This window comes from Artemia sp. Qi Xiang Cuo, chromosome 5 (assembly GCF_049724085.1).
Source record: "Artemia sp. Qi Xiang Cuo chromosome 5, ASM4972408v1, whole genome shotgun sequence".
Lineage (NCBI taxonomy): Eukaryota > Metazoa > Arthropoda > Branchiopoda > Anostraca > Artemiidae > Artemia > Artemia sp. Qi Xiang Cuo.
In genome coordinates, this window is record NC_142798.1 from 80,577,542 (window position 1) to 80,602,717 (window position 25,176).

General features: G+C 33.2%; 1 protein-coding gene across 1 annotated transcript in view; it reads right to left on the reverse strand.

The window, feature by feature from the left end:
• fra (neogenin protein frazzled) overlaps positions 1-25,176 on the reverse strand; it is a 173,226-nt gene that overhangs the window by 58,227 nt on the left and 89,823 nt on the right. The window contains exons 9-13 of the mRNA XM_089089232.1: positions 24,251-24,399; positions 20,317-20,443; positions 14,955-15,063; positions 5,158-5,440; positions 1,971-2,226 (exon numbers count right to left, since the gene is read on the reverse strand). Coding sequence (XP_088945358.1) covers positions 1,971-2,226; positions 5,158-5,440; positions 14,955-15,063; positions 20,317-20,443; positions 24,251-24,399 — 924 coding nt within the window. The remainder of the gene's footprint in view (positions 1-1,970; positions 2,227-5,157; positions 5,441-14,954; positions 15,064-20,316; positions 20,444-24,250; positions 24,400-25,176) is intronic.

Genomic DNA, 25,176 nt, shown 5'->3' on the forward strand with positions numbered 1-25,176 from the left:
TCCAATCCCGGGAGTTATCCCCATATAAATCAGGGTTTTCCGACCCAGGGTCCACAGGAGATCCCTAAAAGGTTAAGCCAAAACATAAAATCGCAAAGAAAGGAGAAAACGAAGACAATAAACAGCCAGTGAAAAAATTATACAAATATTTCGGTCAAGACCTCCGCTTGACCGTCTTCACCGTTACACTTTCACCTATTTCATACTATTTTAGTTTTGTGTTTTGTTTTAAGGTTTGGTTTCTTATATTTTTATCAATTTTATTCTGCACTGAAGACGGTCAAGCGGAGGTCTTGACCGAAATATTTGCATTATTTTTCAATTTTTTCACTGGCTGATTATTGTCCTTGTTTTCTTCATTCTTCACGATTTTATGTTTTATCATGATTAGCCAGTGTGGTCTCAGAAATTATTTATAAAAGGTTCCGCGGCAGTGAGCCACGATAAATTATCATGAAGCTCAGTGAACAGTATTGAAAACAACGTGAATGATATGGTTACATATTACGCCAGGGCTATTTGAGATTTGTAATTCCTTCTAAGGGTTCTGCATGGGTCAAAATGTTTTTTTTTTATTATTATTATTTTATTTTTTTTGTAGCATCGAAGACATCCAAATAAAAATATTTTTGCGCAATGGACCCGTCTCAAGTCTATTCATACCTGAAAACCTCCATTAAAAAAAAAAAAAAAAAATCTTTGTGTTGTTCCATATTTATGAACTTTTTAGGGCAGTACCTCATTTTGCAGTGTTGCCACGTTGAACGGTGAAAAAAAAAACAATCAGAGCTAAATTTGAGCTTTTCATCCGTAGAAACTCGAATATTAACAATTTGTTTACTCCCAAATACAACAACACCTTCTTATGCTGCTTGGTGCGTTTTCGGCTTATTTTGTGCTGGTTCCTCACCAGCGTTTCCTTTTTTAATTTTGCATCCACGACTACCAACCATTGCATATGGAGATGTTTCTCATAAAAATTGAACTCTCGGTTTTTTAAGATATATATGGTTGAGTAAGTTCCTACTTATTCAATTCATACAAACATGTCATTTCACTGTCCTTGGTAATTCAAAATGGTCCCACAGATATTACAGAAATTCAGTTTAAAGTGATTTCCAAATGAGGAAGTTGAAGAGCAATTCTCAAGAGAATTTGTATTCCAAATTAGCATTCATTTCCAGAACTTTCATGAATAGCTTCTCTGCAAAGTGACGAGGACCCGTCTCAAGTCTATTCATACCTGAAAACCTCCATTAAAAAAAAAAAAAAATCTTTGTGTTGTTCCATATTTATGAACTTTTTAGGGCAGTACCTCATTTTGCAGTGTTGCCACGTTGAACGGTGAAAAAAAAACAGTCAGAGCTAAATTTGAGCTTTTCATCCGTAGAAACTCGAATATTAACAATTTGTTTACTCCCAAATACAACAACACCTTCTTATACTGCTTGGTGCGTTTTCAGCTTATTTTGTGCTGGTTCCTCATCAGCGTTTCCTTTTTTTAATTTTGCACCCACGACTACCAACCATTGCATATGGAGATGTTTCTCATAAAAATTGAACTCTCGGTTTTTTAAGATATATATGGTTGAGTAAGTTCCAATTCATACAAACATGTCATTTCACTGTCCTTGGTAATTCAAAATGGTCCCACAGATATTACAGAAATTCAGTTTAAAGTGATTTCCAAATGAGGAAGTTGAAGAGATGTTCTCAAGAGAATTTGTATTCCAAATTAGCATTCATATTCAGAACTTTCATGAATAGCTTCTCTGCAAAGTGACGAGGATTGTGAGAAAACAGCAGACGGTAGGGTTCCTGACAGAAACATTTTAGTTGGTAATTTCTAGTTACTTGATTAGGCAAATTGCAAAGGACTTGAACATACTTCATGGTTACAAGTCATTTCTTTAATTTCATATCTAAAATTGCTCACTAAAATAGCTATTATATCTAAAACAATACATTACCATTTTGTTGCTCTTTGGGAGGAGGTTCCCATCGGACAACAATACTCGACGAGCTTGCACTTTCGGCGATTACATTTTGTGGCACTTGGCTTGGAGGAGCTGAGAAAGTTCTGCCCAAAACCTCTTCAGTAGTGGAGCCAGCACCTTGCTCGCTCAACGACGATGCCCACACACTGTACTGAGTAAAGGGACGCAGATTGTGAATATAGTGGGACGTTTCCTTTGTTACTATTTCATGCTCTTCAACAGTACCTACCTAAATGAGGTAAAATTTAGACATAAACAATATATTTTAACTGTCACGAAGGTGGTTAAAGGCAAAAATCAAGAATTCCAGTGATAAGTAAAAGCACGATGGTAAAACTTAAAAATGATATAGAAAAGGTGGATTGGTACGAGGTTCTAGGCGATGTTCAGGGCGCTAATTCAAAGTTTGTTTTATTTTATGAAAAGTTACAGAGTTTGATAAGTCAAGTAGTCATATTGAAACCGTCTAATAGAAAGCACTCAAGTAAAAAACCTTGGATTAGTCCTGTGATTTCGAAGCAAATAAATGTAAGAGATAAATTGTTTAGAGCTCAAATAATTAACCTGACACAAGAAAATAAGCAATTATATAAAATTTATCGAAATAGGTTGAATGCAATTTTAAGAAATGAAAAAAGGAAATATTTTGAGAAAAAGTTGAAGGAGGTCGAAGGATGCCCTAAGAAAACCTGGGGATTAATAAAAGAATTGATTGGATTAAAAATAAATAGTGTACCTGATGAATCAGTTAGTGCAATGGGAAAGACTTTGAATTCTGAAAAGGACATATGCAATGAATTTCAGAGTTATTTTTCGAATATTGGTCTGAATTTAGCTATGTCAGTTGTACCTGATAGTGGTGATCCAACGTTTGAGTCCTTACTGAGGGACCCGATTGATGTATCTCTTCACCTTAGACTTCTAACAGTTGATGAAATTAAAAAAATTATTTATGGGTTGCGTAGTAATTCATCTGGTAGCGATCATATTACTCTAAAAGTACTTAAATGTATTTTTCCTGTTATAGCTGAAGTTTTTTGTGGGTTAATTAATGAGTGTTTTCGTCAAGGAAAATTCCCAGACTGTTTTAAAGTTGCCCGTATAACCCCAATTCATAAGGGTGGTATTCAAAATGACACAGGAAACTATAGGCCGATATCTGTTTTACCCATCATTTCTCATGTTTTAGAGAAGTGTTTTAGTAATTAGAATGATGAGTTTTTTGGAGGATCATAAGTTACTGGTAGAGACACAATTTGGGTTCCGTAGACAAAGGACAACGGAACAGGCGATTTATTTGACAACTATTATTAATGATGTATTAGATAAAGGTTTCAAAATAGGTGCTATGTTTTTAGATCTGATGAAAGCTTTCGACACTGTGGATCATGAACTTCTACTTAAGAAGTGTGAGGTGTATGGTTTGAGGGGTAAATCATTAAATTTATTAAGAAGTTTTTTAAAGTAATCGTTATCAGTATGTCCAACTAAATGATTCTTCTTCCGAAAAAAAGCGTTTTGAAATAGGTGTTCCGCAAGGATCAGTTCTCGGTCCTATATTATTCTTGATATTTCTTAATGATTTACCAAATTGTCTAAATAATTTTTTCTATAGAATAAATGAACTAACGGTAAACCCGACTAATGAAACGGTTTCACTTTTTGCTGATGACACAACAGCCATTAGCACAGCTAAGACAGTGGAGCTGCTGCAGATTTCCATGAAGGAATCAGTTAATAAAATTATAGCATGGCTGAGGGTAAAAAAATTAAGGATTAACATGGCTAAGTCTAACTTTATTATTTTCTCGCGATCATCAAACTTTTACACATGGATCAAGGAATTAGCTATGTCCAATGACGTTATAAAACGGACTGCTTCTTTTAAATACCTTGGGATTGTAATAGATGAAACTCTATCTTTTAAGGAAAATATAACTTTAACTAGCAAAATTCTGGCAAGAAATTTCGGTATAATGAAGAAACTCCGACGTTGTTTCCCCAAGTCTGTCCTTCGCCATCTTTATTTTTCTTTAATACACCTGTATATACTTTATTGTTCGAGTATTTGGCTCTCTACTTTTTCTTCTATCCTAAAACCAATAAGAGTTCTACAAAATCATGCCGTAAGAATTTTAGCCGGTATATCTCCACGTATGTCTGTTCGAGAAATTTACCCAACTTAAAAAATTTTGCCGGCTGAGGGCCTTCGTGAATTCTATGCATTGTGGTTTATTTTTGGACTGAAGCAGAATGTTCAGCCTCGTTGTTTTGGTGATTTATTGTCCATTAGGTCTACTGTTCTTTCTCATGATACAAGGGGTAGCGCGGACTTCTGTGTACCTAGAGGTATATCTTCCCGTTCATGTTTTTCTGTTTTTTATAGAGGTACGCGGAAATGGAATAGTTTGAATAGTGATATTAAGAATATTGGTGACCCCAATATTTTAAGAAAAATCATTAAGGAACTGCTTTTTGCTGAATATGAGTTTTGACTGATTGATTGATTTATTTATTGTGGGGTTTAGTTGATATGATGTTCCCAGAGGAGGTATATTATATGATATTATTTTGTATTTATTGTTTAGTGTGATGGTATTAGTGGTGTCGGTGGCCAATTGTTCTTTGTTTTAAAGATTTTGTTTTCTCTACCTCCCCCACGGACAAGCTTTGCTTTTAAGGGAGGAAGCAATATTTTTTTTTTTATGTTTTTTTTTCAAATCCTTCTTCTATTATATATATATATATATATATATATATATATATATATATATATATATATATATATATATATATATATATATATATATATATGTGTGTGTGTGTGTGTGTGTGTGTGGCCATTACAATGGCCATTTGGGAAGGCCTACTGGCAGGGCTTACCCCAAAAGAGCATTCTCTTAGTCGCTTTAAGAGAAAGCATTATAGAAATTTAGAAATTCAATAAACAAAAACATAATTGTCAGAACTAGTGGCATATTCCCAAGTGGCAGCATCGTGAGACCAGGTATATAGAAAAAGGTGGCTACAATTAGAAATTCAGCACACACACACACACACAGACAAAAGAACGAAAAAAAAGAACTACCACAGCCTATCGATCAAAATCTTTCGGAAACTTTCTATTATCATATGAAAAATAACATCATAAAGATCATACCTCCATGTAATACAACTTATATCGCAAAGGCGCTCTTCCTAAATAATCTGGTGAATCCCATGTCACAAATAGCGTAGTTGGACTTTGCGGGAGAACTCGTAAGTTCAGAGGAGGTGGTGGGCCAAGCTGCTCGGCCTGTGTGAAAATTTCAATTAGATCAGAGCTCTCTCCAGCACCATGGCTATTGATTGCCACCACTCGCATAATATATTTCTTCTTGGGAATCAAGTTCACAACATTCATTTCTTCTAGTCCCTGTTTGGTGATGTTGACTGTTATTTCCCTGGAAAACGTTAACAGATAAAGTAAATTCCAGAATTACACATTTATTAGAAACAACTGTCGCATTGCTTCTATACTGCACCATTCGGACAAATCGAAACTTCCCTCTGTTTTCTTCGAATCATAAAAATGTCTTGTACGTTTTTCGGTGAAATCATAATTTTTATCCTGTGAGAGAGCACAACATTACCGATCCCGTTATTCGGTAGAAAACACGTTTATATTGTTATTATTTTTTGTATATCTATTTGCAACATATCATTTTAAAAATCGAATTAACAGTGAAAAAAGACGAGAAAAAAGGAAGAGTGGTTCTTGTGATTTAGTGACCAAACTCAAGTAAGAAATATAGGACTGTCTCAAAAGCCCTAGATCTTATACTACACGATTCTTTTTCAAAAGCGCACTTAAAAAAAATCAAGTATGTTTGCTCTAAATTAAACGTTTGCCCCCTCCCCCTACATTTTGAGACACATTTTTTTGCTATTTTCGTTGATAAATGTCTATTTTGGTATTTTCATTAAAAAAATAAAAATAAAGAAAATCGTTCCCCTCCTAGATTTAAAAATACACCCCCCCCCCACCCCCCTGCATTCTCCTGAATTGAAGCCACCTTAAGAAGTACCAGCCATACCAACAATTTCCATTTTTAATGCTAAAATAAAATTCCTTCTTGCAGACTTGGCTGTGGTTTATTGGTAAGCATTTTCCAAGATAGGTTCAAGGGCCTCCATTACTAAGAAAGTTAGAAAGTTTTGGCCAAAAACATGCTTTTGAAGCCGTAAGCTTGGCCTACATCACCCGGCTATCTAAACTAATCATCCCTTGGGTTTCAACACTAACCCAATAGCAATACTTTTTTCCCTTATCTTTTGAAGAGATTTTACAACCTTCACCAGGGTCTTTGTCTTTAATAGTGTTATTATTGTTGGTAGTATACGTTTTCTTTCTGTTGTTCTTTTTTTTCTCTGCTCCCTCTTTTTGGTTTTGTACGACAGGTTTTCAAATACACAACAACAATGACAATAATAATAATAATGAAAACAATTAAATAATAATAACAGAAGAAATACTAACCCTGTCTAAGAATATGGTAGGACGTCGCAGGGACTTTTTTGGGGGTGGGGACGCAACATTAAAAATAAAATCATTTATAATTTGAACAACAAGTGAAAATATAGTATATCAGGGTGCCTAGACTCCAATTCCCTTCCCCTCCCTCTCTGTACGTCTTTGACATGTGATTAATAGTAAATATCAAATAGGAAATGAACTAACGATGTTAAAAACTCCGACCGTTTCTTTACTTAAAAACTTAAAAAACTTTTGTCACACGCTGACCAGGGTTGCCACCGCTATCAGCTCCTAAAGTGCTACAATTGCCCAAATTTCAAAATCTTATTATATAAACTTAAACGTAGCCTATATAACTAGCTCGTATGTCTTTAATCAATTATTAGATACTTTTTTCTTAGAAAAAATATTCTTTTGTTATTGCTCTGTTGCGTAGCAATAGCCTATTATCTTTTCTGTTGAGGCTATTAGAAAAAAAGGAGGTTTTGTTTGCCTCTTATACTATTTGATGAAAGAACATCAAAAGATGACGTATCATCTTGAGATAAATTGAACCTTACTTATATAAAGCCTCATCTTAAACGTCCTTACTTTTGCCCTATGCGTGGGGGTGTTGGGGTGTTGGACCTTTTATATTTTTAGGAGAGTGTAGAGAAGCGGTAAATTTAAATGTAAATTTTATTTTATTTTACATTTAATTTTACCTTAATTTTACCGGGGAAAATTTTATTAACAGAAATAATTCCATAAGAAAAATGCGAAAGTTAGATTTCAGTGAAATTAAAGCAGGGCAAATTCATGAGAGTAGAACTGATCCTTTTTTTCTCTCTAATTTTATGATGGATTTTACTTTCGTATTTTAAAATTTTGTTGTTTTTTGCTTTGTGTTCGTTTATAACGGTCCTTATTCGTTTTTTGCACAAATAAATTATTCAATTATTACAGTAAAAGAAAATACTGATGGGTTATATTGCCTAAACTTTCAAAAGTCTGATTAACAGAAAACTTTCCCTTGTAGGTTTTTTAATCATTCAACATCGTAACTTTTTATTCGAGGATGTTGCTTTCAATCTGGATAGAGTAGTATATATTTGACAAAAAATTTAAGTTTCCGACATAAATACTAAGAAAACTACGATTACATAATAACTTTTTATCATTTATTTTTACCATTTAAATTTTATGATAACTACGTTTGAAAACTACGATCAAATAATAACATTTATCATTTATTTTAACCATTTAAATTTTATGATAAATATTTTGATAACGATAATTTGACAAAATATGCACACCTACATCTATTTATGGAGCATAAATAGAGAAACAACTTTGAAAAAAGTGCCAAAAAAGGCCCATTGAACAAAAGATATTTATAAGTTTATCAAGAAGGTTCCTTGGGAAATTCCCGTTGTAAGGGAGATGTCAAAGTAAAATGCATTACATATATATATATATATATATATATATATATATATATATATATATATATATATATATATATATATATATATATATATATATATATATATATATATATATATATATATATATATATATATATATATATATATATATATATATATATATATATATATATATATATATATAATATATATATATATATATATATATATATATATATATATATATATATATATATATATATATATATATATATATATATATATATATATATATATATATATATATATATATATATAATATATATATATATATATAAAATAAAATATATATATAATATATATATAAAAAATATATATATATATATATATACATAAAATATATACATAAAATATATATATAATATATATATATATATATATATATATATATATATATATATATATATATATATATATATATATATATATATACATAAATATATATATAATATATATATATGTGTATATATAAATGTGTATATATGTGTATATATATATATATATATATATATATATATATATATATATATATATATATATATATATATATATGTATATACATTTAGTTTTTTGGTTGCTTCAAAATATGAAGTTTTAGGGGCATTTCATCTTTGTTGACAGCGCTGTTACGTCCGTCAAAATAAATTGACTAATTTATTTAAAATCGGCTACATAAATTTATTTTGACTAATTTGACTAATTTAACTAAATTTGACGAATTTGACTAATTAGACTTAAAAACTTAAATTTGCCAACATTTCACGTCCGTAGAAATTCAAACATTAACAATCTGTTGATTCCCGAAATCAGCTACACCTTCAAAAAAAAACCTACGCCTCCTCAAACTGTTAGGTACCATATCATTTTAGCTTCTTTTTTTTACTTGTACTTCTTTTTTTTAATTTGACACCCGCTTCTATCAAAAACTGAATAACTGCTAATAGAAGTCTTTTCAATTAAAAACTGAATTTCCGATTTCCCCCCTCCCACCACTAATTTATTAAGAAAATACACGGCTTTGCAAGTCTCCACTTAACCAGTTCAAACGATCTGATTGCATTTTCACTTTCCACGATGCTTTAAAAATAGTTTGAAAAGAAGGATCCTTGTATGTAAATTAGCGAAAAAAAACCGAATAAATGAAAAAAAAAATGGAAATAAGTTCAATACTTTTTAAGCCATTTTACTTGTAAAGTTGTTAAATCGAAAGACATCCAGTAACAACGGAAACAACCTAATACGCTTTAAAATTTGGTGATTTGAAAGTAAATTAACGAGTTTCCAGGGCCACGGGAAAACTTTAGAGAGGAGACTAAATAAAGGTTTTCAGACAGACTTTGTAGCCAAATATATCTGGTCAATATAAACACGGCAAAAAAACAACAAAAGTTATGTCTTTGATCTGATTTTGTCTCTAAGCTTTGTTGTAAATGCTTTCCAGTAGTTTTATTTAGACCCCGGCGCCGCGCCGGCGGATGGACCGAACGCCGCCGACGAGAGGCCCGGCCGACCGCCACCGAAGTGTCGCAACGCTGCAAGCGCGCCGAAGGCGCGCCGTCACCGGCAGAGGCGTTAAGTCGACTTTAGATTTATTTTGCGGCAATTCTTTATTGCGTCAACCGCAAAGTAGGAGCTTTTCCTTCTCGTGTGGTTTAGTATTTCGATTTTCCTGATTAGAAATCAAGCAGGGCTTGCAATATCCCCGAATTTTCGGGTATTTCCCCGAAAATCTATGCGTCACCCTGAAAAAAAATTTGGTTCCCAGAATCCCCGAAAATACCACAATCACGGTGCCACCCCTAGCGATTTATCACCGGTGACTTTCCCTGCCAAATATTACTTTGCATACCATAAGTCTTCACTACTCTCTTTTTCGTTAATTTTCGTCTCTTTTGTTACTTTGCATAAAAACCAGAGAGATGCAGTATGCAATTGCAAATATTGCAATATACACAGTCCTTCATATGTTGACAAAAAAGTATTGTCTTTATGAAATGAGTTTAAATCATTTCGAATGCAGTTTCCGAATCGCTATTTCTTACATCATTCGTAGTCAAGAATTTCATTTTCAAGTTGAATAGAATTGTAGAACGCATTCACTACAATACAGCTTCAGCCTTCAGTTGGATTTTGAAATTGACAGCCGACAGATTGTTTCTACAGCGAATTGTAAGTTTACAGAATTTTTTCTTTCTTTTGCTGTTTTAAATAAAATTTTCTTAATGTTTAATACTCAATTGTTGAACGCCTGAAAGAAAATATAATCTTCTTTCTGAAACATTTTCACACCCCCCCCCCCACCCCCAGAAAAAAACCCTTCTATTGAGACAAAATTTAGCTATAGACTAAGCTATGTACAAGGTTGGGGAATTAAAGATTGAAACGGAAGTTACCCCAAAAACATGATTCATAAATAAATTGTAAATTATTGCCTATAGGGAAGGGGGGATAGGGGGCTATCATTTTAAAATGATAATACCTTTATTTTTATTTTTTTTTATTGAAAGCAGGGATGCCAAAACGATAATTATTTTTTTCATTTAAAGTGGAGACAGAAGAAAATGATATCAAATTCCCTAGGAAACCATTGAAATATTTTGATAGACCCAGGGCCTCCCATTGGGACTTGTTCATTGTCTTGGGTATTTTGCAATTTCTCATAGGCTACTGGCCTAATTTGGTTATTGTGTGTGCTCCCTTTTAATTAGATTCTTTTGATCTTATTGAATGCCACGGCGAATCTATAAATCAGTTTTCCAATAATTTGAGGTATACCTGAATAATTTCGACATTTTTATTGTTGTCTTCGTACCCCCTTACTCATACCCTCATTTTTTTTTTTTCAAGGAACACTAAGCTGTTTAAAGTTATTTTGCGTGTTTGTTTTAACCATATAATGACCTAGTTAATTATTAAGAAAATTATTTTTCTAATGTAAAGCTGAGACGGTATCCTATGAAGGTGGTATCCAGAGGGGATGGGGTAGGGAGCTATTACATTTAAATGATAATATCTCGGATTTTTTTTATTGAAAGCAGAGATGCCAACAAGTTATTTCTTTTTTAATTTAAAGTAGAGACGGTATCCTATCAAGGTGGTATCCAGAGGGGGGGGAGGGGGTAGTGAGCTATCATATTTAAATGATAATACCTCGATTTTTTTTTGAAAGCAGGGATGCCAATGAGTTAACTATTTTCTTTATTTAAAGCAGAGATGGTATCCTATCAAGGTGGTATTCAGAGGGGGGGGGGCATAGGGAGCTATTATATTTAAGTGATAGTACCTTGATTTGTTTTTATTGAAAGCAGGGATATCAAAAACTTGAAAAGTTGACAAAAATTAACAAGATTTTCGTGAGTTATACTTGATACAGCACTTGTATAGTTTTATCGTCCAAAGGGAAAGGGACATATGAGGCTAAATACCCCTAACTACGCTTGAAAGATATTTTAAAAAGAAAGTCTTTGGTTATCTCCGTTGATATCAGCATAGTAGAAGCTTTCAGCGTAGGTGGGGGCCAAAGAGAAGCCTTTGAGTATTTTGACCACAGGTGACTTATTGTTGCAACTTTCTTCAATTTGGTAATTTTTGTGAGCATTTGGAAATCAAAGCTTAAACTTGATAACTGATACTAAGTGTCTTAACATTTTGCTTGGATTAAAAGTGACGAACTATGAAGAAAATCTCAAAATCTTCCTGGATCTACTTCAGTCTGCATATTATTTCATTTAATTACATTTAAAACGGATGAGCTTTTCATTTTTTACCTAAGAAAATAGGTAACACTTCATTTTTCTTCATACCGAATAAACCATTAAGTGTTTTTCGTTTTTCTGTAACCTGAATGTTCTCAAGTGAAGTGTTTATAATGTATTTTTCAGTTCGCCATATATGCTCCTTTTAGATGCAGTTTATCATTTCACTGACATTTGGTATATATCACTTTATTACTTGGAATGAATCCCCAAAAGAAAAAATTAATAATATCCAAAAGAGCAGCCAAAAGCAATAAAAAGCAGCAGTTCAGCCTTAGCCTACGTGACATATTCTATAAAGAAGCCAAAAAAAAACTTTAAAATGCATTTTTTTTTAATTGTTATTAAAAACCAGTTTTTAATACAAGGAGGCTTTTTAGGAGTCCAAAAGAGCAAAAATAAATCAGTATCAAAGTCACCCATTTTAACTGTTTTAAAGGTGACAAAACAGATATGGCAAAGGGCATTATGAAAAAGTTAAGCTTTTTTAATTTCAAAGTTATATTCAAAGTTTTTACCCAGATAACTGACGAATTTTGTGATACGGTATTTGAAGTTTTGTATGCAGCAATGCTCGATGAAAAAAAAACTACTAATTTGGGAAATTATGTATTTTAAGAGTACATAGCTAATAGATACTTAAACTGCTTATATTATGCAAGGGCTATGAAATGTCATAGGCATTTCGTTTCTACCAGATTTCTACTTCTCTTGATGAATAACGAAGAAGACCAGTTCCCAGCCACCGACTTGTGAATTTTTGAACTCATGAATAGGCTCGAATTTGTTGTAAATTTAAGCTGTGATTTGCGAAAGACTGATGAAAACATTCATGTTTGCGGTCAACATTGATCGCGCCGGCGGCGCGCTGTTTTGGCCCCGCCGCCACTGGTCTTCCCTCATCGGCGCGGCGCCGGGGTCTAGTTTTATTTGTATATTTTCGATCACCTAAAATGTCATTTTTGCCAAAACATTTGAATTGTAAAGTAGAAAACATTGTTTTTTCAATGTTGTTAAACAGGCAAAAAATTCCTGAGATTATCTTTACCGCCCTCTTTTGCCACCTAAAGTGAATATTTCAGAACGCCATGTGTACCACAGAGCTCCATGTCACTTGCACACTTTCCACCACCCTTGACACACGCAAACTGGTGTACGTGGTTTCTGAAAGTGGGCAACACTTATTAGAGATTTGTTCAAATTATTCTAGGAACAGATGAAAGTTTGACTCAGACATATTCTGAGACTACACTGGCTAAATCTGAAAACCAAAGATCGGCAAAACACTGGCTGAAAATTTTCTACGTATAATATATTACTCGACATTTTGCTACAGTTTGTTGATAACATACTGCCAAAATATACCCACTAGGGGAATTGCGTTTGGAAAAGTAATTATTCACCGAAAGATATTTTACTTAAAAAAACTTGAAGAACCCCTAAACATTTTTCCTGGAGACGCGATCATAATCCAGAAATAGTACATTTTTACGCTATTTTTCAGTTTTACAGGGGAGAGGGGCCCAGACATAGGTTCTTCAAACCTAGTTCTAGGTCTTGAACTTAGGAGGGGTACAGACCTAGGTACTTCTACTACGTGTTGGCCTGAACACCAGAGAATTAAACACAGTAGCGGCAGACAAAAAATAGCAAGGCCCGATTAATAGCACATAAATCCCATATACTAAAACATATATAATGTACAAGATAATTTGTGCATCAAATATACGGCTACAAAACTATAAAATACATACTACCCTGACATTCCGAATAAAACAAAAATTGAATAGAAAAAAAGTCCAGAAAATTCCCAAAATATATGAAAATACTTCAATGGCTTCAATTTAAAAGAAAAAAAATAATAAGAAAGGAAATTATGGCTGAATTCTAATGTCTAAGTCTATAGTAAGACCATGGTAGAGATCAGGTCACGTTTTACAAAAGAATAATAGGCTCGCTCAAATTATGCTTTTTGACAGTCTAGCTGCGGCCAAACAAAAAACGGAAGTCATCAAATAGGACAAATTGTAGCAAAAAATAAACTAAAATGCTGAAAGCAGACAAAAAAAATTACTTGGAACAAATTGGAACTAATTGAAAACAAAAGAGGGTAGAAAAAAGCAACTACACTATATCAACGACGTTTTTCAAGAAACCTCAATTTCGGAAAATGAACATTTGGTTGAAGCAATTTACTGCAACAACCACATTTTATTTTATTGGTGAGTTTTTTTTTGTTTTGTTTTTTTTTGTTTGTTTTTTTAATTTTACGTTTACATTTTATTTGTTTGTTAGAACAATTTTCTTTCTTGGTAATTTTACATCAGTCCCAAGTGATCTATGGCTTTTGTATTAAGGAATAAAGTTGATCGACTCCTCAACTGAATTTCTAAAATTATACAGATTTTCAGACATAAAATTTGAAGCTGAATACATCTAAGGTCAATAAGGTTTGTTCTGGACAAAGCTGACCAACAAAAGCAGTGTTTTCACTCCTTTTTAACAGGTAAATTCCGTAGTTCCATTTACATGTTTTTGACAACTTGTCCCTTTGACAACCATTTACATGTCTCTTTAGAACTGAAATGTCTTTTCTATCCTCCTTCAAATTTTACTGCTTTACGTGTTTTCATTTTAATTGAAACTATGGAACATTCTGACTACTATTAAACGATTTTTATGAAACTGTCTACTACGCTTGCTACATTTTTTTCGTTGGTAATTTTATATCGGTTCTAAATGAAATTAAATAAAAAAACAAGTTTTTTTTTAACTGAAAGTAAGGAGCGACATTAAAACTTAAAACGAACAGAAATTATTCCGTATATGAAAGGGGATGTCCCCTCCTCAACGCCTCGATCTTCACGCTAAAGTTTGACTCTGGCTCACAACTTTATTTTTTAAAACAATAAAAAACTTTAGCGTAAAGTATTATTTTGTAAAAAATAATTAGAAAAAAGTATTATAACAAAAGTATTATTAAAAAAAAGTATTATAACAAAAGTATTATTTTAAAAAAAAGTAATATAACAAAAAAAGTATTATTTTGTATAAAGTATTGTTTTGCATAAAAAAGTATAAAACAATAAAAAAAAAGTACCTTCCAGAGTCTTCTTGCTTGTAATACACAGTATATGCCAATATTTCCCCATTGGTTTTGGCAGGTTCTTTCCACTGTAGAGTAACGAATCTAGACGAAACAATGACCACTTATAAATACCGGGGCGCAGAAGGGGTGTCCTTCAAACTGACCCCAGGAACCTCAGGATATGCTGCAGGGAAGGTCACATCTTGATGGATAATTGGACCATAGTCAGTTTTCTCCTCTCCTTTCAAAGCAAAACGAAAGACCATGCACATTAAAAAGCAAAACATGCAAAACAATAACATAACAAAGAAAACAAAATCCGCATTGTTAAAAGTGAAAAAAGGACAACAAGCAATACACATCACTAATATAGTGGTTTAACCAAATACGCATGAAAATCTATATGTTGTTCTTTCAAATTGATGCCCGAGCATCACTAGTCACATGTGCGGATCAATATTTATGAATATGGTGCTTTGTTCGTTGATTTTAACGCCACAACTGTGGTGAAGAGGCAGAAAATTGAAATAGTAAAAACTAGGTTTGAAAAGGCTATCTCAATATTTATAATTCAAAAAATGACGCGTTAAATCAGAATAAGTCTAATCTAGTTTTTAATGGCGATGTAAATGTCAGGTCCCATCCAAAGCGATTTTCCCACAAAATAGAAACCATCTACAAGTGACTTTGAGCACATATCAATGATTACCCACCGACTTTGGGCAATGCCCCACCTAGGTATTTCTAAAATCCTGATGGCCCCCTCATGATATTTAAATTTTGACAAATCTAAATTCTAAGCATAAAGGCCTACATCAGAAAGAAGCTTAAATCGCCATTAACTTGGTATTTTTTTAGTTGTCCTCTAGGCATGTTTTATATTATTTTCTTTTTAGCATAATATTTTTTTATATATACAAAACCTTTTTATATAATGCATAACGTCATTTCAATACTATAATTATCTTTTTTGCTCTTTTAATACATATGAATGTGACGTCACTGACATAAAAAAACATTATGTTTTCAAAATAAAGGCTCTATAGTATGATCAGCCGAAGGGTGTATAACCTGGACATGACCCACCAAAATACTGCCACTCCCCACTGATGGAGCCTGTGCCCCATGCTGGGAATCAAGGGCATACATGAACAGAGGGAAGAGACATTCCTCTTCCCCAAAATTGGTCCTGGAAAACCTTAGACAAAATTAGAAACCCCCTGGCCTAGAAATCCAATTTTGTTCCTCTAAATTATGCTTTCTTTCGCGTCGTCGCTATTAGGCCTATACCTAAGAGTCGTGTATTCCAAATACTTCTGAAAAAAACTTGAATTTCTTTAAAAAAAACATTATCCTCATTATTGATGAAAACAAAACAAATTAAAGAGCTAACCAACAGAAACAGCCGGTAAAGCGACTGGTCATTGCACAAAACGATTGGATAGTGAAAGAAAGGTGTAGATGGCTAGGCCATCTACACCTTTCTGACCTGAAGGATAACGGATTTCCAAAGATTTCACTATTTGGTCATCCATCAGGGGCCAAATAAAAAGCATGTCGTCCCCGAAAGGGGTGGTAGCAGGGCCGTCGTTTGGGGGAAGGGGGCAGTTGCCCCCCTCCCCAATAACTTGGAGATAAATATTGCTATATAGGCCATTTCCCTTGACTATCCTGATTTGGAACCATCTTGGCACCCCAAAAAAAGCTGGATTTACGCCCCTGGGTGGGAGAAGACCACAAATAAATTTAAAGGGAATTGGAGGTTCATGGGAAGCTAATGAGGTTCATGGCTCCGCTGTTTGTGCAACGATCAAGCAGAAGGAGGATCAGCAGAGCAATGTATCTTCAATCATACGTCGATTCAAAGAGTATGAGTAACTTATAAGAGTGAAAACTGGTGCTAGTGTCAACAAAAAAACTATAAACGCCCTCTTGTGGTCCACCACTTTAAGAACAGCTTAGCAAGCAGTTTTTGGCAATTACTTCAAATGTGCAAAAAATCTTAGATACGACTTTTCGGAGTAACAGCAACAACATGTGTTTGCGTTCTTCCTTTATCTTTGTTCTCATTGATGCATGTGAAATTACTTATCCCCGGCCCAAGTTCTGTTCTAAGCACTGTGACTAAATTTCGGTAGATTTTCACCCAATTTCTCCGGGAAAGTACAATTGAATCCTAAACAAAAAGTTCATCAAGAATCAACGAGTTTTCTTTCAAGATGACAAGCTTCTTTTACTTTCAAAACTTCCCCAGTTTATGTAATCAAACCACGAGCTTACATTAACAAAGAAGGACCAAAAAAATGAAGGTAGCATAATGCAGAACATGCAAAAAAAAGTACCAGTATGTTCAAGACAAGAATTTTGAAGATGCACATTTAGGAAGTGACATAAAAGAGGCCATGACATGAACGTGCATTTACAAATAGCCTGCTAATAATAATGCACCGCAACATTATAATATTGATGCATTGCAACACTATATAGAGTAACGTTCTGTCAACAGCGAGAAAATTAATTGAGTCTACAAAGCTCGTTCATGGCGATGCTATCCATGATTAACTAAAAAAAAAACAAGTTTTTTTTAACTAAAAGTGAGGAGCGACATTAAAACTTAAAACGAACAGAAATTATTCCGTGTATGAAAGGGGCAGTCCCCTCCTCAACGCATCGCTCTTTACGCTAAAGTTTGACTCTGTCTCACAACTTTATTTTTTAAAACAATAGAAAACTTTAGCGGAAAGAGCGAGGCGTTGAGGAGGGGACAGCCCCTTTCATATACGGAATAATTTCTGTTCGTTTTGAGTTTTAATGTCGCTCCATACTTTCAGTTAAAAAATCTCGTTTTCTTTAAATTTAATTTCTGATCGTTTTTTAAATAATGCTGGGAAATCTGGCGCCTCCTTCATGGAAATGCTCCTTCCCCCAAGGAAATATCCTCCATGGAAAGATCCTCCCCCGTAACCCCTACTCCGACCCCGGCCCCCCACGAGAAAAAAATTCCTCCTGAAAACACCTGTATACTTCCCAATAACCAATACTATATGTAAACAATGTGCAAAGTTCGTAACTTGCAACCCTTCCTCTGGGAAGTGTGGGGGATTAAGTCATCCTCAAAGACATATTAATTAGATTTTCGACCATGCTGAAAAAAATGGCTATCTCAAAATTTTGATTGGGTAACTTTGGGAAAAAATGAGCGCGGGAGGGGGCCATGTTGCCCTCCTATTTTCTTGGTCACTTAAAAAGGGCTCTAGAACTTTTAATTTCCGTTCGAATGAGCCCTCTCATGTTATTTTAGGACTAGTGGATCATTACGATCACCCCTGAAAAAAAAAAAAAAAAAAAAAAAAAAAAAAAAAAAAAAAACACACATCCGTGATCTTTCTTCTGGCAAAAAATACAAAATTTCACATTTTTGCAGATAGGAGCTTGAAACTTCTATAGTAGAGTTCTCTGATACGTTGAATCTGATGGTGTGATTTTCAGTAAAGGTCTATGACTTTTAGGGGGTGTTTCCCCCTTTTTTCGAAAATAAGGCAAATTTTCCCAGGCGCGTAACTTTTGATGGGTATTTTGTCGAAACCATAGATTCGTTGTAGCCCAAGTACTTCTAAGCGCATACTTAGAACTCGAAACGTAACAGACAAAACAGCCAAAAAAATATCTTGAACGATGTAACTTAATAATTAGTAATAAAATTAAAAAATACTTTAAGGGTTTTGTTTTTAAGGCATAATGTTTTTTAACTTAAAATATTTCCCAGCCCAAACTGGAAACATAACTAGAAAACATAAACAGATTGAATTGTGCAACCTAATAATTGGCATGTTTCTGCTAACATTCTAGGCAAAATCAACAAAAAAAAATTAAAACCAAAATTACACATCAACATAAAACCAATTAATTTGAAGGTTGTCAACTATGGATAACATTCTCGTATAAAATTTCAAAAATTCTCGTAAAAAAGAGCACTTAGCAAATTTGAAAATAAATAAATATTTATTTGAAAATAAATCACGGAAGATACTGTTCCATTATGTTACTAAATTAAAGATTCCTAAATATTAAAACAAAGCTTCAATCAACAGAACTAGGATACTTTAAGACTTGAAAAAACAGTAAACTTTCAGAGCTAAACATATTTTCCAATGTGTTAATTAAGCCACGGTGTTAAGCCACGGTGTCACAAAGTGTTAATTAATCCTTGAAAAAACAGTAAACTTTCACAGAGCTAAACGTATTTTCCAGCGTGTTAATTAAGCCACGGAATGTAAACTACAGAAACTTTTTGATCATTAAGAACCAAATAGCTTGTAACGAAAGTTTTCCGGGAATTCCAAAACAAATAGCTTGTGCAGTAGAAAGCAAAGACTTAGAACACGCAGGCTATAAAAGAGAGTTTAGAAAGTGCTAAATTATGTGACAAATAGCTGACATGCTTTCATTAGTTGTAGAAACAAACAAGCCTGCTTTTCTTTCAAGTTAACACGACAAGTAAATCAGTCTATTGGCCAATCAAATCCAATCTAAAATCGTTCATTTTCTTCTCAACTTTAGAAAACGGACTTTTATCAATATGGAACAGCCAACATTTTCCAGGTTGTTAATTAAGGCTCGGGATATGCTACATGCTACATATATGCTATGCTACATATACTTTTATATGTAACATATACTTTTATATGTAACATATACTTTTTTATGTATATGCTACATATACTTTTTGATGATTTTCAAGTAGATAGCGTGTAGAGTAAACGACAAAGGCTTAGAAAACTTGGGCTATGAAAAAACGAATGCTACATTTTTGACAATTAAATGACATGCTTTAAATAGATGTATACAAGAAAAAGCATCCTTTTTCTTTCGTTCTCAGGGGATGGGGTCGTTTCTTTTATTGTATTTTTCAAAATACCATATTATCTAGTAATTCCATTGCAGATTAGTTCCATTGCGTTTGTTTGTTTCTTATTTTGTTTTTGGTTTTGACATTAATTAATCAAATATTTAGTTGAAAAAGTCAAGAGCTTGACATAGAATGGACTTGATCAAAATTGGACTTTACAGGATTTCTTAATATTCATCATAATTCGCTCTTCTTAAGGATCCCTTGAGTAATTATACATTCTCTACTGATTGTGTTCCGGCCTAACTCTATTTTTGAAACTAACTCTATTTTTTTCAAACCTCTCACCCGAAAAACACAATCCTGGATTAGCCCCTCAATCAGAAATAGCAATCGAAATTCACTAGATAAGGTAAAATTTACTTTCTTCTGTCAGAACTTAGCTTTATACTACTATATTATTTATGTTAATTAAGCCTAACCTAGCTTAAAAAACCATTTAACCTAGCTTAAATGGTTTTACGAAACTTGACCAAATCATAAAATTTGGTCCAGTTTCGGCACTTTAAGCTTGGCACACACAAAGAACGGAAACATAAAAACTAGATTTACGGCCACTTAAGACGAAAAATTCTCTTAGCCTACCTGGCAGCAAGACTTTCAGTTGAGCAGCAGTTTGAATGTTTCCAGCCGTATTTGAAGCCACACACTGGTAAATGCCACTGTCGTTACCAACCAGTCCGAAAATCCGCAAATCATGACCATTGAAAATCTTAAAAATAAGCCAAATTAAAAAGAACATAAAAAAAAAAAACATGCTAGTCTGGCTTGGTAATAAATAGCTGGTCTTTGCCCAGGTCAGACGAGTCTTGGCGTCTGCTGTTAAGGCAGCAGACGCAAGATTTTCTTTATTATTATTTCTTTAATTTTAACTTAATGGATTCCTGTTAATAATCCCTGTCCGAATAAGGTGAATACCTGCGTCAATCTCAGATACGTGAACTTTAAAGATGAACAGCATTTGTATATTGTCTTTGTTCGTTTTTCTTTATTATTATTTATTTGATTTTAAATTTATCTATTCCTGTTTTCAAAGCTTTCATCCATTATGTTTTTTACAATTCTTTTATTTATAACCTTTGGTATTTTGGTCTTAGCTTGTTTTCTTCCTTTCTTTTCTTTGCAGTTCAGCCTGATTTTGAGCTTTTGTCTGCTCCTTTTTCTTCCTTTACTAATCCTCAAGGTTTTAAAATGTAGACTTTACTCTAGTATTGACGAAGCATAAGTGACTGCAAAAAAGAATGCAACTCTAGCCGTTAGAAATATTCAGACTTCTACTATTAATAGGACATCTCTTTTTTAATTCTTACTCCCTTTTTTCTATATTTTTACTTCATTTTAATTGTAAAAGGAAAGGCAGTGTGATCTAAGAAATTGTTAACTCTAGCTGATTAAAAAGCCAAAACTAAGTAATTACGTTTTCGATTGAATTTGTCAGCTACAACCTTGAAAAAAAATATGCTGGAAAGACAAAAGAAAATACAAAATACGAATATCGGAAAGTATCCGAAAAAAAATTGTTTTAAAGTTTATTCGATGTTCTTTAAAGAGTAGTTCGAAACGTCTTTTATTTCTAAAATACGTAGCCAGATATGGAACAGGATGTAGCAAAATTGGTCCAAGACTACAAAAGCCACTATTTCTTAACTGACATCATTCAACAAAACATTTGTCCCGGGGATGACTTACAACTCCGTCCCTTCTGACAAATTCTTACCAGTATTTTAAAAGAAAATCCCATATCAGTAAGCTAGATCCCTTCACAAGCGGAAGTTGGAGGGGCCCGGACTATTTAGACCACTTTTTTTGCGTAATTATAAATTCTAAAACGCATACCTTTCAGTACCATTTTTCTTAAAAACAAAACTTTAGGAATCCCCGTTATAAAATTCATTCATGTTTTAAAAATCTTCTTCTCAGAAAGATTAAAAAATAGTAGCCTTGAAACACACTAATTATATTTTCATTCAGCTTTTTACTATATCCGACGTCTAAGTTTGTTTCCAAACTTTATGTTTATTTAGTTCCCAGGTCGAAAGCAAGCGTAAAACGCGCCCATGTCATTAACTACGGCATGTTGTAAACTTGAAAAGTCTGGGCCTATCATTATAGAGAGAAAACACAATTTGTGATTAAGCCAAAAATTGTGCTTTGAACTTAATATAAACTAGTTATATATGTAAAAAAAACAATAAAAAAAAAAATTAAAACAAAAGGTTCAATATTTAAAAGTACAAAGGAAATCAAAATAGAAAGTTTTTTACCCCTCGATCCAGCTTAGTTTAATCCTTACCTGAAAACCCCAGTTTACTAATATTTTTCTTTTGGTTGTTTCAATTTATTAAGTTTTTAGGGTGGTGCCACATTCTCGTCAGTGCTTCCACGTTGAACTGTGAAAACAAATGAGCAAAACCAATTAGTTAAATTTGACTAAACTTTGAAGTACCAAGGACATTAAAAAGAAATAGGAGTTTACCCCTCATCCTCCTGGACCTTTTAGGTCTTTTCATACTTGAAAACCGTGGTTTTCTAAGCTTTTTTGGTTGTTTCAAAATTAGGAAGCCTTTAGGGCAGTATGACATTTTCGACAGCGTTGCCACGTTGAACGGAGAAAATAAATAAACAAAACAAATTTGGCAACGCTTTTCGTCCGTGCAAATTCAAACACTAACAATCTATTGGTTCCAAAAGACAGCTAAACTTTCAAAGGAAAGCATTACCGTCTTAAGCTGTTTGGTGCCCCATGTTTTTAGCTGAATTTTTACCCATGTTTCTTTTTATTCAATTTGACGACCACTACTATCCTAACCGGCGTAACTGCAAATGGGTATCTTTTTAATTAAAAACTGAATTCTCGATTTTTCATGATTTTTCCAAAAAACGTAGAACTGCATATGGAGGCCTTTTTCATTAAAAACTGAATTCCTGACTTTTCATAAATTTTTCAAAAAACTTGATAAGGATATTTTTCTTTTTTGATTTCTTCAATTATTTTTAGTGATTTTGTTTCTAACAAAATATTTCCAAGTAAACTGAAGAGCTATGAGTGGTGAACAAGATTAACTGGTTAAAGGATGAATACCCAAGATTTTGTAGTTAAAGCATGGATATTGGATAAGGGGACACACACCCGTTAAACATGCACTTGATGCATTTTGATTTTGGACATATACCAGTCAGTATTGTAATCGGATCCGTCATCAGCAAACTAAAAAAAAGTTAATACAACTTTATTTTTTGGTAATTTTACATCAAAATCTAAATGAGGTGTGGCTTTCATATTAAAGCATCAATGACAGTAAAAACGAAATCTGTTTGTTAGAATTGGTTAATTTGAAACTTACACATTCACATGAATCTTAAAAATTAGAAAGATTCAGTAATTCAAGTTTTAATGAGAACGACCTCCATATGCAGCTATGCATATGGAGGTAGTAGCAGGCACCAAATTTAAACATCAAAAACGTGAGTGAAAAATTAGAGATCTCTGAAATTTTACGGGCGAAAATCGCTGTCAAATTTGGCAAATAAGCTTTTAGTATTTATTTTCACGGTTCAACGTGGGAACACAGGCGACCCCTAACATATGTACTTGGTATGCTTAGATTACCCTCAGATGTTATATATCCAACGAGATGATAGATTAGTTAGGGCAACGTATGAGGAATTACTAAGTATGAGCCAAAAGACGCTTTAGCCATTCCGCATTAAAAAGCTGCTTGATGGGGCAGGTTTTCCCTATTTATAGAATGATTGCATGAGTTGATATAACAGATCTGTTGAGAATGATTAGAGTAAGACTAGAAGAGCAAGAAACCTAGAAATGGTGGTGTGCACTATCTTCCCAAGAGTTTAGTATTATATTTTTATATAATACTTATATTATTTAGTATTTATATAATTATATTATTTAGTATTATATGTATTTATTACATATAATATGTATTTATTACTATTTAGTATTATAGTATTTATATAATACTTATATTATTTAGTATTATATAAGCAAATTAAATTTAGATATAGAATGGAAACTTATTTTAAGATGGATATTCCGATTGAATGTCTACCGCTGAGGGGAAGTAACTATTGGAAATTTAGGAGAGCTAATGAAGCAAAGAAAAATTGTCCGCTGTGCTATGCAGAGGAGGATGGTTTGGGTCATTTTCGTCTTAGGTGCGGGGAGTTATCCCAAATTAGCGTCAACTGGGAGGAGGTAACTACATAAACGACCCCACAAACAATTGTTATGGTGGGAAATTTTGTGTCGAAGGCGACGGAGGTGAGGCGCAAACATATCAATTAGAAGTAAATAGTGTTTAGTTTCGATTTTAATGCGTCTGTAGCTAGATGTATGTAATCACGACTTTCGTATATGGCCCTCGGGTTTTCTAATACAAATCATATCATATACTATATTATAAGTATTTGAATCATATAATATCATCAGCAATCTAAGAGAAGTTAATATTCCAGGATTTGTAATTACTGTCAAAAGTTCGCCATGATGAAAACTTACCTGGAAGTATTCACTTTCAATAATCAGGTCACCATTTTTTAGCCACTGCACTGTAGGCTCTGGCCTTCCATAGACTTCACAAAGAAATTCTACATTTTCCTTTTCATATGCCAGAATGTTTGATGGCTTCCTGACAAATCTTGGAGGCACTAAAATAGAATAAGAGTTTGCTTATACATATTGTGCTGATATATCAGTTTGTACCTATATCATTCAACATGCATAGTATCATTAATTACAAATGTCCTGCAAAACTGTCATTGCCGTTTATCACCTATGACTTTCCAAATACATAGATAGATAGATCGATCCAATGCTTTCAAATGCTTCTGAAAGCAGATTTTTTGGTCATCTTTGTCAGAAAATAACAAATAATAAAAAAACGTTAACTGAGATTTAAAATAATCTTTTTGCTTCTTATTGTCTGCCTTTATTGCCTTTTTTCTTTAATAAAAATACTGATACAAAATTTGGCAATTTTTGCACTATAAAACTACATCTCCTGTATCTATCATTTTTCTTAAATAAATATTCCCTACGTTCAGACTGAATACAAGTTTGGATCCATTCTCATATCCTCTTCCGTTCTCACTCTCACTCGATTTCTCATTTTCTCTTTCCTATTTTCCTGTCCTGAATAATTATCTTCAAAATATCTTATTTAACGCACAACCATTGAGTCTCTCCTTAAATAGACAGTTTGGAATTTTTCCAAAGTTTGTGTTTATGAACTGAGTCGGACCCCCCCCCCCTTATTCGCAGGCAGGCAGGGGGAGGGGTAATGATGGGTACAAGCAATGTTGACAAGAAAGCAGGTAGTTTCTGTCGACTTTTTTTTTACTAACAACTATATTGCCTTTTTTAAGGAATCAAAGTACTTAACACAACGATTTTGGTGTGACAAAACATTTTAATCTCATATATGG